Source organism: Leopardus geoffroyi, chromosome A2 (genome assembly GCF_018350155.1).
Source record: "Leopardus geoffroyi isolate Oge1 chromosome A2, O.geoffroyi_Oge1_pat1.0, whole genome shotgun sequence".
NCBI classification, from domain to species: Eukaryota; Metazoa; Chordata; class Mammalia; order Carnivora; family Felidae; genus Leopardus; species Leopardus geoffroyi.
In genome coordinates this window covers 8,317,558-8,334,160 of record NC_059331.1, presented here as the reverse complement: position 1 = coordinate 8,334,160, position 16,603 = coordinate 8,317,558, and the positions used below count along the sequence as shown (strand labels likewise).

The 16,603-nt window shown below is 50.5% G+C and overlaps 1 protein-coding gene across 13 annotated transcripts in view; it reads right to left on the bottom strand.

The window, feature by feature from the left end:
- Nucleotides 1-16,603, bottom strand: part of SMARCA4 (SWI/SNF related, matrix associated, actin dependent regulator of chromatin, subfamily a, member 4) — a 94,792-nt gene that overhangs the window by 72,886 nt on the left and 5,303 nt on the right. For 9 of the 13 annotated variants that reach the window (XM_045491910.1, XM_045491897.1, XM_045491899.1 and 6 more), the window contains exons 2-5: nucleotides 4,014-4,263; nucleotides 1,788-1,920; nucleotides 573-977; nucleotides 140-238 (exon numbers count right to left, since the gene is read on the bottom strand). In XM_045491910.1, coding sequence (XP_045347866.1) covers nucleotides 140-238; nucleotides 573-977; nucleotides 1,788-1,920; nucleotides 4,014-4,235 — 859 coding nt within the window. In that variant the 5' untranslated portion in view covers nucleotides 4,236-4,263. Of the gene's footprint in view, nucleotides 1-139; nucleotides 239-572; nucleotides 978-1,787; nucleotides 1,921-4,013; nucleotides 4,267-16,603 lie in introns of all 13 variants that reach the window. The other 4 variants (XM_045491898.1, XM_045491901.1, XM_045491906.1 and 1 more) reach the window with 1 other exon arrangement.

Here is a 16,603-nt window from a genome sequence, read left to right as displayed (position 1 = left end):
AAACTATAAAAAAAATATATATTTAAAACAAAGAAAAATAAAAGGCAAGGACTTGTCCTCAGCCCCCTCTCGGGTTCTGCATGGCGCAAGCTTGTGAAGAGCAGGGAACAGGCATGCCACCAAGACAGAGGAAACTTACCTTCAGGCCAAGGCTTGGGAGGCCCTCCGGGGGGCTGACCTGGCATCCCAGGGGGCACACCTGAGGGTCCTGGGGGGGGCATGTTGGGCCCTCCCATACCTGCACACGGGGAGAAACAAGAGAATAAAAGGCAACCTGTGTTGATGCCCGCATCCACCCCCACGGGCAGTCCTGGCTCCAGGGGACACAGCCAACAACAGTCCCTCAGTGTGGACAAGAGGTCAGGGTGGGGGGAGGAGAGCGGAGAGGCGGCGGGAGGAACTTGCATCGCGCTGGCAGCCCCGCCTGCCTGAGCGCCGAGTGTTGACGCCGCGCTGTCTCTGGGGGGACGCACGCGAGCAGCGTGGCCCAGGTCGGCTGACACTGCTGCCCCATCCCGGTCGGTTCGCTCAGTCCCCTCCCTACCCCGAGCGCTGTGGATGGTGGGTCTTACCGTGAGGCCGGCTGTAATTTGGAGGTGCTGGTCCTGGACCTGGCCCGGGGCCGGGGCCGGGGCCGGGGCCGGGGCCCGTTGCGGACACAGAGGGTGGAGGTAGCGTTGGCATCTGCTGCTGCATCCCAGGCATCGGCCGCTTCCCCTGCACCGCCATCTGCAGGTGGTCGGGGAGGGGCTGGCCCCTGGCCAGCATCTTGTAGGCCATGATCTGGGCTCTGAGCTGATGCAGCTGGTTCTGGTTAAACGGAGTCGGGCCCCGGTTCTGCTGTCCCAAAGCCTGGGGATCGGCGCCATCCAGCGGGGCCCCTCCTGGCCCAGACGACATCTGTGGGCCTGAGGATGGGCCGCTGGCTGGAACCGGACTGGAGGCGTGCTCGGAGCCACCCAGAGGGGAGGGGTAACCTGTGGGGCCACGTGGATCCAAGTGGTCACTCGGCAACACACATTCTAGGACGTCTAAGGCAAAGACGGCAACCTCTCGGCTGCACGGACACCAGCTCCTGTCTCGAGACGGGAGTGGCCAAGGGACTCTACTCCTGTGATTCAAATAACAAGTGCCCGGAGAGAGGACACGCGCTGGCAGCCTGACCAGCGGCCGGCACAACTGGTTTGGTGTTGGCTCAGCTTTCAGCAAGTCGCCAAGGGTCAATGCTGGGATGTTACACAGATCCAGGCCTCCCTCAGGCCTGCCCCCTGCCCCTCAGCTAGGACAGAATGCTCCTCTGACCCCCATGTAGAGCCCCTGGGCACAATGAGCTTCCCACCGATAAGAGGAAATCATATACTCCATCAGTTCTCAAGCTGCCCTGTTGAGAAAAACCACCTGGAAGGCTTGTTAAAACAGAGCCCCACCCCCACCCCAAGATTCTGTTGCAGAAGCTAAAATGGGGCCCGGGAAGGTGTATCCTTAATATGCTCCTGGGTAGCTTGGGAGCTGCCAGCCCGAGGCGCCCACTCTGCTCAGCCCCCATCTAACCTCCAGTGCTTCACATGGATCCACCCCGTTGGCGTCCTCACTCCCGGGGCTGCTCAAAGACAGACTGGCCTGAGACGGGCACCAGCCAAGCCCAACCCCAAGCCCAGCAGTCTCCCAAGGGCTGAACTGTCCTGAGTCTACCCTGTATGTGCCTACAGGAGACTCAACTAGAAAAACGACCTCAGGGCACCCAGGGGGACAACACATACAAGGAAAGAAGAGTAATCAAACGGTACCTTGGGAGTGCTGGTCCATGGGGCTTGGCGGGGGCCCCATCCCTGCATGGGCCCCCGACCGCATCCCCATTCCCTTCATCTGGTTGTAGCGGGGATCATCCGACATGCCCTTCTCGTGCATGGACTCCATTGGCTGTAAGAGGGGACGATGAAAAGGCAAGATCAGCAAGAGGGAACAGGAAGAGGCAGGAGGCAAAGGGCCACCCGAGAGAAGTTCACTGCCACTGAAAATGTCCACCCAACGTCGCCATGGTATATGTTGAATCACCAATGTGACCAAGCAGCTTAGGTCCAAGCTACGGTCCTGATACCTACACTAAGTGTCAAGTAGATGCATGAAGCAATGTCACACAGCGATGGCTGACCACCTAGGCGGCTAGAGGTCTGGAGGCGAAGGGACAGATGGATCAGGAAGCCAGGAGACAGTTTCAGATGGCCAAAATCCCATGAGGAAAGGACATGAGCTCCTGGTGAGGAGCTGTTTATGACTGGGACACCAAGCTCCCCATTAATTGTCAGAAGGAGACCTGGTGACAAGTCTTTGGATCAGGAACCCTCTTCCTTGGGAGACTGTAAGTCAGAGGGACAAACAGAAATTTCTGCCTATAAGTATGGTTACACTACACTAGGTGTCCTCGCTGATCTGAGATCAGCCTCCAGCCTACTAGTTGGGAGGAAAGCTGTCTGTGGCATGGTTCCATCCCTCCTGAGAGGCACATCGGTCCTCTGTGGAGCGATGATGCCCATTTTCCCTCAGCACTAAGTACTTCCCCTATTGCAATAGCTGGTGAAGGGGACATATTCCGGGACCCTTCCAGGACACTGCTAGGCCCTGACTGGCCCAAATATCCCGGTCTCCGGGAACAGTCTAATGGATGGCCCAGCTGACTACAACTCAGTGTGTGCCATGAGAGAAGGAAGATGGGAGGAAGAGAGGGTGCTTGGCTGGGACCACGAGGAGCAGCTTCATACACAGGAAGAGGGTGCAGCCCTCGGGAAGGGAACTTCTCCGCAGACGAGGAGTGTCCCGCTACCCCTGGGCCCTGGCTCCTAACACTGTGCAGGACAAATGGTAGGTGTGGGGTGTGTGCCAGTGATAAGAGAAAAAAAAAACCAAAATGGGCAGAGAGGGAAAGAGGAGGCTGTGCTGGAGAAGCCAGACTAAATCAGTGAGGGGAGGGAGGGGGCTGGTTCACCAACAGCTTCCCAGGAAGTGACAAGAAAGATACTGTTGCCAGAAATGTGTGGGAGGGGCACCTGGGTGGCTCAGTAGGTTGAGTGTCCGACTTTGGCTCAGGTCATGATCTTGGAGTTCATAAGTTCGAGCCCCATGTCGGGCTCTATGCTGACATCTCAGAGCCTGGAATTGCTTCGGATTCTATGTCTCCCTCTCTCCTTGCCCCTCCCCTGCTCACACTGTCTCTTTCTCTCAAAATAAATAAACATTAAAAAAAAATAAAAATAAAAAACGTGTAGGAGATGGGGAAGGCAGGGAGGACCCAGAGGGACAAGATGGCTCTGCCATGGACACAGTGAGGGACCATTTCTCTGAGAGCCTACTTCCTCATCTGTAAAATGGGCACAATAACCACCTACACCTAATGGGTGGGGCAGCGGGGGGGGGGGGGGGATTAAGTGGAATGGGGTACAAACACATGGATGGCCCTGGTAGGGAGGCTATGGGGGTCAACACAGAACCCTGACCTCCAGGCCACACAATCTGCATATTCTGCGAGGGTCTCCTGTGGTTTCTGAGACTTGAACACATCATCTTTTCCTTTAGATGCTAATACATATAAGAGGATGTTTCCTGGCTTCCCCAACCACCACCCAGGAACACAGGGAGAAAGAAAAACTATTTGTGTTGGAAGGCTTTTTTTACACCCCATTGGCAAAAAAGGTCCCTGATCAGTTCAAGTAAGTCGTTATGACAGTGAGTGGCGCCCAAGCACAGGATCGAGTAGGGATAAGGGGCACCCACTGCTCTGCTTTGTAAGTTACACAGGTGAGTGCGGGAAACCAAGTGACACAGCTACTTTTTAAGGAGCTGGGCACTTTTTATTCATTAACGAAAGACAACCCTGGAGCAGTGTTAGCGCGTTTCCCACGTGGAATGCTGGGTGTGGGAGACACACGGTGGAAAGGCTGCTGGCTGGCAGCAGAAGCCAGGATGCACGGCTGATCACACGGACCCAGCCAATCGGGCAGTGGGCCAGGGCTCCCTACCTTGTGCATCTGATGCATGTTGTCCTGAGGGTACCCTCCAGGCCCCTGGGTCGGGATGGGGTGTCCTGCTGAGGGAGGCCCCGGACTGGGCCCCATCATGCTGTGGGCAGAGCCCGGCGAGGGGCCTGGGCTAGGGCCCAACATGGCTCCAGGGGAGGGGCCCGGGCCCGGGGAAGGGCCTGGCCGAGGAGTTCCGCCCAGCGGTGGGTCTGGAGTGGACATCTTCACAGGAGCTGCAGACAGTGGTCTCCTGCTAGAAAGAAGTCTTGGTCAGTCTGGGGTCGTAGCCACCACCAGGGAGAGTCAGAGCTGGCAAGGGAGGGCCACACGTAGTATTGTAAGCAGCACCACTCTGACAGGGAGCTGTCACCTTTGACGGGCAACCCCCACCACCCAGACCTTTCTCCTCCCTTCTTCTCAGAGGAGATGATACATCGGGCATACAAAATCAGATCACAGTCTCCCCGAGGAATGGAACTCCGGAGGTGGAGGTATACAGCCACTGCCCCACCTGGGGATTCACTTCCCTTGCTATTACTCTGATCATGGCAAAGAGAACGTCTCAGGGTGGTGCCGATACACCCTTCACGCCTAACACCTGCCATCTTCCGACTTGACAAAAAGGGAGAGCAAGACTAAGACTCAAAGCCTTTGCTGGCGACAGTATCCACCCGGGCCTTGGGACACTCAACAGAACCAAATATTCATGGCAAGTGATGCCGGTTTCCCATTTAAGGCGGTGAGACCAAGTCCCTTTTAAATTAAATGAATACAAGTTTAACATGTAGGTTCATTTAAAGTATTACACAAATAAAGGCGCTCTGATATCTCAGATACTTCCACAGTGATATTCACGTGTCTAAAGTCCAATGAAAGTTTCCATAATCTGAAAATTGATGCTCAGAACTATGACCCAGAGCCACGACGAGATCCAAACATATGCTAAGGGGGGAAAAAATCTAATGATGGTGGTAAGGTGATTAATTATGCTTGCTAAGACAGGGCCACGAGCTGGTAAATTTCATCCAGTTTTCTACAGTAAGGGTTCTAGGTTCAGGTAACCCTTCATCTGTTGTATAGTTACATATAGCCTTAAATACAATTCTCTTCAATTTAAGAACTTCTTTCATGATGATGGAGGAATACATCTTCAGGGCTGAAAGGCAGAAAACACAAGATCACAAGAACTTAAAATCTCCCAGCACCACACCAGACACACAGAGGTGAAGTGCTTAGCAGCCCTGCAGGGAGCAAGGAGCAACCAAGCCCTCCTTATCCGAGCCAGGCAGGGTGACGGGGGTGGGGGTGGGAAGAAGGGGCTGGGGGTTTCCTCAGAGACGTGGGCCACCACCAGAGCCGTAAGGATGGAGCTGAGCCGGCCAGGGCAGAGAGCTGCCCTCACAGTGCTGCCGGGACTCCCACCACACTTCACTGCCTCTCTTCTAGACTGTTCCACACACAGGCGCACACATCCTCAACAGTATTACTCAGCACATGCTAGGCAAGCTTCTCTTCACAGAATTCTACCCAGGACCACCTTTAACATGTAATAGTCTTCAAAAGAGGATTTCTAGTGGATTTCTGCTGTGTTCTCTCATTCTGCCACATACTGAGCTATTTAAAAGCCCCTCTCTTGTTGGCATGTCTCAAATGTGGGCTTTGTTTCTGTAGACTTTTCTGGTGTTGGGAGAGACTCTCTTTGTCCCGAAACTTTACTGGGCTCTTCTGGTTCTAAGGATAAGTTTTGTTAAGAAGTCTAAGAACATTTTTAATTCTCTTGATTAAAACAAAGTAAAGTTTTCATTTGAAAGATGGGCCTATTTTCCTGGGTAATCGATCAAAAGCCAAAACGTCTTTGTCCCAGTTTCATGGCTAAATAATCAGAGCAGAGAGAATCAGAAACTTTGGCAAGGCATGGACCAGTGACCAGCGCACCAGCCTGACTAGGAACAGACCCAATTGCTCAAGAAAGTGCTCACAATCCCTCCTCACAAATCCAAAATCCCGTAAGCCCAGAGACGGGGAGAATCAAACTTTTAAAAAATAGAGACAAATGTGGAGCGCCTGGGTGGCTCAGTCAGTTAAGAATCCGACTTCGGCTCAGGTCATGATCTCAAGGTCGGTGAGTTCGAGCCCCACGTTGGGCACTGTGCTGACAGCTCAGAGCCTGGAGCCTACTTCGGATTCTGTCTCCCTCTCTCTCTGCACCTGGCCTGCTCATGCTCTGTTCTGTCTCACAAAAATGAATAAACGTTAAAAAAAAATTTTTTTTTTTTTTTTAAATAGAGACAAATTCATTTAGAAGCAAAATCAGACCTGATTCAGACATGTGTGAACAGTCCCACCTTCTGCTACAGAACTAGGATCCTGCTACCTCCAGACACCGCTCCAGGCTCTGCCACGTGGGTGACCTGTATCCCAATCGTTTTCTAAAATGCTAATTCTCAAGTCTGAAACCTCCAGCCCAGGGTTTGTCTAGGGCAAGACGCACCTGCAGTCATACTTCACAGGTGGACAACTGAGTGACATGAACATAGCCACGGCCGGGGTCAAGGAAGATGGCTCCTCAGGGCGCCCCTCTGGACCCTTTGCGCCCACAGGGCCTCTCAGGCCCAGAGAGACTGCAGCGAGGTGACAAGAGAGACAGCGGCCCCAAAAATACTCAAAGGAGTCCCATGGAATCTGGGAGCTCACGGATGCTTTCTCAACTGAAGGTCTCTATTCTTTTTTTTTTTTTTTTTTAATGTTTATTTATTTTTGAGACAGAGAGAGACAGAGCATGAACAGGGGAGGAGCAGAGAGAGAGAGGGAGACACAGAATCTGAAGCAGGCTCCAGGCTCTGAGCTGTCAGCACAGAGCCCGATGCGGGGCTCGAACTCATGGACCATGAGATCGTGACCTGAGCCGAAGTCAGACGCTTAACCGACTGAGCCACCCAGGGGCCCCTGAAGATCTCTATTCTAAGTCAAGCCAACTGAAACCAATAGCAAAATAAAATCTAGGGAACGTCATCTAGGGATGATGTCATCTCCTTACCTAAAGGCAGATGTGCCAAAGAGCAAACACTGGGGAGTGTCTTTGGAATGATGGTTCTTCTAAAAGTAGTTAATACTTAGTGTCAGACCTTCTTCCCATCAAAATGCGGGGTACCTCTAGAAATTAATTACCTCCACCCACAGCAGCACTAACTTCATCAGCAGACACATGAAGTTTGCTGAAGATGCTGGAGGGCATCAGATAATAATTTTGTGCCAAAATATGGCAACATCTACCTTTGAGAAGTACAGGGTTTCAGAAGAAACTCTTTTTTAAATGTATCTGTGTTTTTAAGTTTCCGTCTTTGAGAGAGAGAGAGAGAGAAAGCACAAGCGAGGGAGGGTCAGAGAGAGAAGGAGGAAAGAGCGAGAATCCTAAGCAGGCTCCCCACCAAGAGTGCAGAGCCCGATGTGGGGCCAATCCCACGAACCATGAGATCATGACCTAAGTCAAAGTTGGACACTCAACTGACCGAGCCACCCAGGCGCCCCTGTATTTTTTTCATTCCTAAAAAAAAATTTTTTTTAGGGACACCTGGGTGGCTCAGTCAGTTAAGTGTCCGACTTCAGCTCAAGTCATGAACTCGCAGTTTGTGAGTTCAAGCCCCGCATCGTGCTGTGCTGACAGCTCAGAGCCTGGAGCCTGCTTCAGATTCTGTCTCCCTCTCTCTCTGTTCCTCCCCCGTTCGCACTCTGTCTCTGTCTCTCAAAATTAAATACAGAGTAAAAAAAAATTTTTTTTTTTTAGTTTTTAAGTTTGTTTATTTATTTGTGGGGGGAGAGGCAGAGAGACAATCCCAAGCAGGCTCCACGCTGTCAGCACAGAGCCCAATGCGGGACTCAAACCCACAAACTGTTAAGATTATAACCTGAGCCGAAATCAAGAGTCAGACGCTTCACCAACTGAGAAACCCAGGAGCCCCCACAACAGGCTTTTAAAAATGTCATTTGCGGGGTGCCTGGGTGGTTCAGTCAACCGGTTAAGTGTCCAACTTCAGCTCAGGTCACGATCTCACGGTTATGGTTTGTGGGTCTGAGCTCCACGTCGGCTCTGTGCTGATAGCTTGGAGCCTGGAGCTTGCTTCAGATTCTGTGTCTCCCCCTCTCTCTCTGCCCCTCCCCTGCTCATACTCTCTCTCTCTTTCTCAAAAACAAATATAACATTAAAAAAATAAAATAGGGCACCTGGGTGGCTCAATCGGTTAAGAGTCTGAGTCTTTCATTCGGCTCAGGTCATGCAGTCATGGTTTGTGAGATCAATTTCCGAGTCCAGCTCTGTCCTGACAGCGTGGAGCCTGTTTGGGATTCTCTCTTTTCTCTGCCTGTCTCCCACATGTGTGTACGCATGCACGCGCTCTCTCTCAAAATAAATGATCCTTAATAAATAAATAAAGTAATAAAAATAATACAAACGGCATTTGCTTCAGAAGCTGTCACCTCTGAAGTGTCAGGCTGCGATGAGGCAGGTAAGTGCACGGAGCCACTGGCAGCAAACTCATTTCTGGACTGAAAGTTCAGACACACGTGGGGAGTGACAGTAAAAGGAACCCAAAAAGTACAGACACAATGCAAAACCTTCCTGGGCAGCGCAGTGGGGCGGGCCCCCCCAAACCCTGATGCGCCCCATCAGGGTGCTGGCGTCTGCACGCAGACGCATACTGGCAGGCCCCCAGCATCATGATGGAGAGGACAGGAAAGTGGAACGGGAGCATCGGATTCACTCGCACGGAGTGTCAGCACACCCAGGCGTACAGCTGGATGAATCCCAGATCAGACCTGACACTTCCAACATTCTTGAGGGCATCTGGGCCCCTCCCGTGAAGACCGCCCCCCCAGAGGGAAACACTGCTGTGCCTCTACCACTCTTCGGTTTCACCCGTTACTGAACTGCATCTGGAAAAAAAAAAAGAAAAACCCACGGTGGTATCCTCTGGCTCTTCTGCGAGGGGCACCCACGTTGCTGGGACGGTGGTCATTCGTTCTTCTTCATCTGCCCACTCTCCTATTCGCAGACCCTGTGCGGCCGGGTTTGGGCTGTCGCGACTAAAGCTGCTACCAACGTCATCTGGCAGACGCGCGCATTCACTTTCCTTGGGGACCCAGGAGTGGAACCGTTAGTCAGAGGAAGGCATAAATTTGGCCCTGGTAAGCATCGCCAGCTTTCCAAATCAGGACCACAGTCCCACACACCGCCATCCCCGCAGCAGAGGGTAATGCGTTCCAGCTCCTCTCTGTCAACGCTGGCGCTCGGCACTGTCGGTCCCTGTAACTTGTAACTGTTCCAGTGAGTGTATAATCGCATCTTATAATTTTCTTTGGCATTTCCCTTGCAACCAATGGCATCGAATCCCTTTCTGTATGCTGACTGGCCACTGAGATACTCACTTCTGCAGAGGCCCTGTTCTCACTAATGCTTCACTTGGGGATATGTGGTTCCTCTCTCAGTCTGGGGCTCACCCTTGCATTCTCCTAAGGGTGTCTCGGGATGTAGAGAAGTTCTTATTTTATTTTCTGCCTTTTCCTTTTTTATTTGTTTTAATATAATTTGTTGTCAAGTTGGCTAACATACAGCATATACAGTGTGTTCTTGGTTTGGGGGGTAGATTCCCAAGATTCAGCACTTACATACAACACCCAGTGCCCAGAGAAGTTCTTATTTTAATGGTGTCTTATTTACCAGGTTTGTCCTTACATGGTTAATGGTTTTGGCGTCCTGTTCAAGAAAATTTTTTTCTCCCTGAGATCGTGAGAAACATGTATTTGGTCTCTGCCTTCAGTTTTTGACTAAAACCCTTGTAATTTCCTCAGGGATAGGAGGGTCTTTTATTCTAATGAAGGGACTCTTGGTGGGCTCCTGGATAGCTTCAGGATGGGGGCTGGTTGCCAGAAAGACCAAACCATGAGTAGAAGCTTCAGCCCCATCCTCCAAAGAGGGGAGAGGAATTGGAAAGTGAATTAATACACGTCTACATAATAAAGCATCCATAAAAACTCTTAAGAGGCTAGGAGAGCTTTACGGGTTGGTGAGCACATCCACGTGCTAGGAGGATGGTGCATTCCTACTCCATGGGGACAGAAGTTCCTGGGATCAGGATCCTTCTAGACCTCAGTTTATTTACTTCTTCATACGGTTATTCATCCCTATCCTTTACAATGTCCTTTATAATAAACTGGCAAACATAGGTAAGTGTCTCCTCAAGGTTGGTGAGCTATTATATCAAATAATTAAACCTGAGAAGGGGGTCATGGGAACCCCATTTGTAACCAAGTTGGACAGAAGTGTGGGTAAGCTGGGGACCTATTCCTTGTGACCGGTGCCTGCAGTGGGGGGGCAGTCTTGTGGGACTGAGCCCCTAACCTCTGAGGTCTGCACTAACTTTGGGTAATCAGTGTCAGAGTTGAAGTGTAGGGCACTCAGCTGGTATCTGCAGAAACTTGCTCGCTGTGGAAAACCTGTACATTTGGTGTTAGAGTGCTGTGAGCGGAGGAAATCGGTTTTCCTTTACTATCTCAAGGTCACGGAGATGGAGGAAGGAAAGGGATGTTTTCAACTCCAGAGAGACTGTGACTCGCTCCGCTCCCTAGGGATTTACAACTGCTGAGGATGTTACCAGTCACAAAGAAGCCACAGGGAAGATGACCCAGCCAGGGCGGGGAGGCAGGGCTGCGGGCCCATTTGGTGGCAAGGACCCAAATGTACTCACTGAGTGCACACCGCTACACTTCCCAGAGGGACTATCAAGGGCTCGCGGACGGAGGGCTCCCTGAGGCTCAGGCCACCGTGTGACTCGCTGCGGTGCGGCACGGACTCTGAGTGTGGACTTTACCACTTGCCAACCACATGATCCTAGGTGGGCGACTTAACCTCCACCAGCCCGTTTCCTCCTCCGTAGGCTGGTGCGGAGGCCAATCCCCCCCTCAGGGGTCACAGCCAGCATCCCGCGAGTGAACGCATGCAAGGCTCGTAAGGGCAGAAAGTAATGCCGCACCGCAGGCGAAATCCCGGGCCTCCACATTCACCGATTGGTCGCTTACTGCTGGTCACTACTGACCCAGAAGCAGCGGCCTCCTCTTCTCATAAAGACATGAGTAAACCGGGGCGCCTGGGTGGCTCAGTCGGTTGGGCGGCCGACTTCGGCTCGGGTCATGATCTCACGGTCCATGAGTTCGAGCCCCGCGTCAGGCTCTGTGCTGACAGCTCGGAGCCTGGAGCCTGTTTCGGATTCTGTGTCTCCCTCTCTCTGACCCTCCCCCGTTCATGCTCTGTCTCTCTCTGTCTCAAAAATAAATAAACGTTAAAAAAATATTAAAAAAAAAAAAAAAACACACATGAGTAAACCAAGCCACAGAGTAAGTAACTGCTCTGGAGAATGTGCTTCCTAAACTTAGCCTCCCCCGCAGGACAAACCTCAAAGGATGCTCCTGTCCAAAAGTGCTCAGGAACAAACCCAGGAAGTAGAGGTTGCACATGGCAGCTTTGCGGAACCGGAGGAGGAACACTGGCTGCCTGAAGGCCGCACGGCCCCGTGTAAAGACCGGCTGTCCCAAGTGATGAGGTCCGCCCTGGCAATCGACAGGCAAGATCTGAGCTGCTGCAAATTCTCCCTTGCCGTCTCGCATCCCGCTGACACAAATGCGATGTTGTTACCCACCATCAAGCCCCTTTTGGCCAGCCAACCCTTCTTAAAGGGCAGGGGTGGGCCTGGCCCTCAAGAGAGCTGCGTATAATATGGGACAGAGCACTACTGCGATCCAGCATGGTGCCCGCTCAGGAGGGCCTGAAAGCTCGGCGAGAAATTTCAGAAGGGAGGTGGATCTGAGGGCAAGGACCAGCCCAGCCCTCTCCCCACCCCTTCTTCCCTCATCACCAAACACCTCCACCTTTCCTATACAGTAAACTGAGGATTTGGCATTTTCAGCAAATTCCTTGGGTCCCCAAGGTTGTCCTATGGTTCTAGGGTTTCAGGTGGCTTCCATCATTCAGACCAGACTCCTGCAAGTCTCCCTGTGATGAGTCACTTGGTGTCTAGGCTGGAAAAAAGAAGGTAATTAAACACAAACACTGAAATCCATCTCAGACCAGTCAGCCACACCTAAGCAGTAGAGAAAAGTGAAGCACGAGGGGACAAACAGTACCACCACTAGCACGTATTTCTGGGAGCCTAAGTGTGTGGCCTGTGGGTCTAGTGCATCTGGGGGCACCATGAGAAGGGAACAGAACCTGGGAATCTGGGTAGGCAGCCCAAAGGAATGTGATGGCAGATAAAACTACTCTGGGGCAAGAATCAAAACCCTGAAAGCTAAGACATTCGACAGGTTACAGGATGAAAAAAAAAAAATGGGTTCCCAGGGCCAACGGGTCTAGAAGTGACGCGGTCTTATCACCTTGATTTCTCTGAGCACCCCAAGTGCTGAACAATCAGAACCCCCACACTATCCACGCCCCAGAAGCAAGACGCTATCAAACATGAATGAAGTAGCTTCGTGCACACGGATGTGGAGGAAGGTCCGCGATGAAGCAGAGGAAAGAAGGGGGCACCAACGTAAGGTGTGCTTGGCCCAAGCCCCACTCTGCTGAGAGGAAGAACATACGCGAGCTCATCTGCACGTAGAGACCGGTCCCAAGAAAACGTGCCAAACTGTGGTTGGCAGCGGCCGGCAGCTCTCTCAGGAGGCGTATGATGGGGAACTGACACTTTCCACATCACAGAGCTCTGGTGTTTTTTGTGTCGGTGTGCTGTTGTTGTTTTTTTTACAATAACCTTCTACTACTTTTGCAATCCTATGTGTTCTTTTTAAAAAACACCAAAACCAACCAACCAACCAACCAACCTACCTAGATCAGAAAAAGACCTGGGAAATAAATACCCAGAAGAAGATGGCCAGGGGGGTGCCTTTGTGGAAATAAAAGAGATGAAAGGATTTGAGGATTGCATTCTTTTCTACTTTCAACTTCATCAAAATCATCATTTAAAATAGAAACATCTATTGACGTTCAAATGCGGAACCAGACTGCTTGAGAAGTAGGTCTTCTTCTTTCATACCCCCCTTCACTTTGCTCTTATAAAAAAGACCCATGGTTGCAACAACATGGATGGATCTAGAGAGTATAATGTTAAGTGAAGTCAGTCAGTGAGATAAAGACAAATACCACAGGATTGCACTCGTATGTGAAATTTAAGACACGAAACAAATGAACAAAGAGAAAAAGAGACAAACCAAAAAACAGACTCGTTAACTATAGGCAACAAAGTGGTGGTTACCGAGGGGAGGGGGGTGGGGGGATGGGTGGGACAGGTGAAGGAGATTAATATACTTGCCCTGAAGAACACTAATTTGTAATTCTTGTTTTTTTTAAGTTTATTTATTTTGAGAGAGAGACAGAGAACGCACGAGTTGGGAAGAGGCAGAGAGAAATTCTCAAGCAGGCTCTGCATTGCCAGCACAGAGCCCGATGCAGGGCTCAAACCCACAAACTGACAGTATGACCTGAGCCGAAGAGCCGGATGCTTAATGGACAGAGCCACCCAGGCACCCCACTTCAACCACTACGTCATACACCTGAAACTAATATAACACTGTGTGTTAACTATACTGGAATTAAAATTGAAAAAAGAAAATTAGTAAAAAGAATGGTGGTGGCCACCCACTGCAGCAAGACAGACGGCGGCTAACAGGCGATAAGGACCCTCTAAACTCTGCTTGCTGGGATTATGGTGTGTGGGTTTTCTTCTCCCATCTTGCCTGGAAATCAGCACTGCACTTAAGTTTGGCCCCAGGAAAGCTGCTACTTTGCTTTTTGGGCACAGAGAAATTTGTTCCCTTACATGTCTCATCAGCAGACACACTGTGGTCAAGCCATGGCAGGGTTCTCAGACTGATCAAGGAGGCTGGGCAGGATGCCTTTCAGCAAAAGCAGCTTTATTTGTTACATTAAAACTACAAAATGAGGTTTCGCCCCATACTCTACTAAGAAAAGCGTCCACACCCGACCGGATGGTGTGGGGCGCACTGGTCTGTGAACCTGAAAGGACGCATGGGACGAGGCATCTGCTGTCTCAGGGAACATATGGATAGCTTATTCCTGAGACAGTGCTTCCTCAACATTGGCTGTTCCACAGCTGGTTGTTGGGCATTTTCTTTGCAATATAATTAAGTAGCAAAACCTTGCCCTACATTTAAAAAGGAATATAGTTCAGAAACAAACAAAAACCTCTGTCATGGTAATTAATTACAATGTCTTATCAGTTCTGCCTAAAACGTAGACACACCAAGTCTGTATGTTACTAGGTACAGTAGTTCCTCTCCTGAAACCCCCCCCCCCCCCATCCAGGTTTCACTTTCCAGTTTCAGTTACCCAGGGTCAACCGTGGTCTGCAAGCAGATGATCCCGGCACCCCCCACCCCCCGACCCCGCCGGGCTGGGATTTGCCAGAAAATCAACTGTAGCTTAACAGTGCATCACAACGCCTACATTACTCACCTCACTTCATCTCATCACACAGGCATTTTATCACCTCGCATGGTCACAAGAAAAGTATAGTATGATAAGGTGTTTTGAGAAAGAACACATTGACACACTTTTATCACAGTACATTGTCATAATTGCTCCATTTTATTATCGGTTGTTGTTGTTTACCTTAAAAATAAAACTGTCAGTTAACTTCCCAGCAAAAATGGGTTTATTTGGGAGTGGCAGGGAATTGCAATCCGGACAAGCAAACTATGGCAAAACCATAAGCAAGTCTAGGGAACAAAGAAGAACGCTCTTTTATGGAAGGAATGGGGGGCGTCAGGAGGGCTGGTATAAACAAGAAGTAAAGGGGCAGGTAGAAGTGTAGTAGTGTTTCATTGGCTGAGTTGTGACAGTCTCTCATTGGCTGGGCTGTTGCTGGGGCAGAAGAGAAACCTTTCTTCCTCAGCTGGGGTAGTCAAGTACTGTGACCTGCAAGCTTTGACTTGCAAGGTAGGTGTGTTCCTGTTGGGTCTGCAACCAATGACAAGCGTTGGGGTTTGAGAGCTCCCCCTTCTGTCTCTCCCATTCAGTTTAAATGAGGTTTCCTGTCATTAATTTTCACGTTGCTAATCACTTACAGTGCCTCAACTGTAAATTAAACTTTACCATAAGTATACATGTATAAGAAGACACAGTACAGATAGGGTTCAGTACTATCCATGGTTTCAGGCAACCACTGGGGGCGGGGTGTCTTGGAACGTATGCCTCATGGATATGGGAGTCTACTGTACTATTTTTAACACTAGGAATTATGTATCATTTTATTCATTGGAATCCACACATCCTGCCCTTTAAAAAATTTTTCATTCAGGGGCACCTGTGGGGCTCAGTCGGTTGAGCATCTGACTCCTGATTTTGGCTCAGGTAATGATCTCAGGGTCTTGAGACCGAGCCCCGAGTGGGGCTCTGCGCTGAGCGTGGAGCCTGCTTAGGATTCTCTCTCTCTGCCTCTCCCCGTACATGTACTCTCTCTCAAAAATAAATAAACATTAAAAAAACTTTGTTTTCATTCACTTGAAAAACCACTGAAGAGCACCTCCTCATCTAAAACACACCAGAAGAGGGGCGTCTGGGTGGCTCAGTCAGTTCAGCATCTGACTTTGGCTCGGGTCATGATCTCACGGTCCGTGCGTTCGAGCCCCACGTTGGGCTCTGTGCTGACAGCTCAGAGCCTGGAGCCTGCTTCGGAGTCTGTGTCTCCCTCTCTCTCTGCCCCTCCCCTGCTCATGCTCTGTCTCTGTCTCAAAAATAAATAAAAACATTAAAAAAAATTTTTTTTTTTAAATAAAACACACCAGAAGATGTGAAGACATGATGACAACCTGGCCGGTTCTCTGCCTTTGTGGAGTTCATGCTCTAATCCAGCAGGAAGATGCAGTGTCTCCACTGAGAGAACACAAACACTTTCCGATCTATCCACTAGACGGGCATTTGTCAAACTCTTCTGACCATGATCGTAGGTCACGACATGACCCAGCAAACACACATCAAGTAAATCCAACCAGTTTTACAAATCTGTCCTGACCACGTTCCCTGTGAAACATGGATAGACTCTCTCCTTGTTCTCTTTTTAAGGCTGATCAAGTCACACTGGGTGGATGTCATGACCTGCTGCTGGGTCTCTTGTGGTACCTGCTGTATAGTCAACACAGAGCACAACACACAACTTGTGGAGAGGGCAGGAGAGAAGTCCCCCCAATAACAGCGGCACACAAAATGCGAGAATGGCCAGGGAGGCATGGTGGCCATACCTGTGGAGTTTCACCTGTGACAGACCCTGCCAGGCACCTCAAATATCGACTGAGAACCAACTCTGTGCTGAACAAAGTACCAGGTACTGGGCATCCAGCAGCCAACAAAATCCCTGCCTCGTTGGAACTGACGATAGAGTGACAGAGGCGAGCACACAAATAAGTATGACATGATGTTACGGGGGGGGGGGGGGGGGGGGGGGTGGTATGAACTTCCACTGTGAAAAAAATAAGCAGGGTTAACCATCAAGCTGGCAGGAATCACTCTTTCAATCATAGTGGCCAGG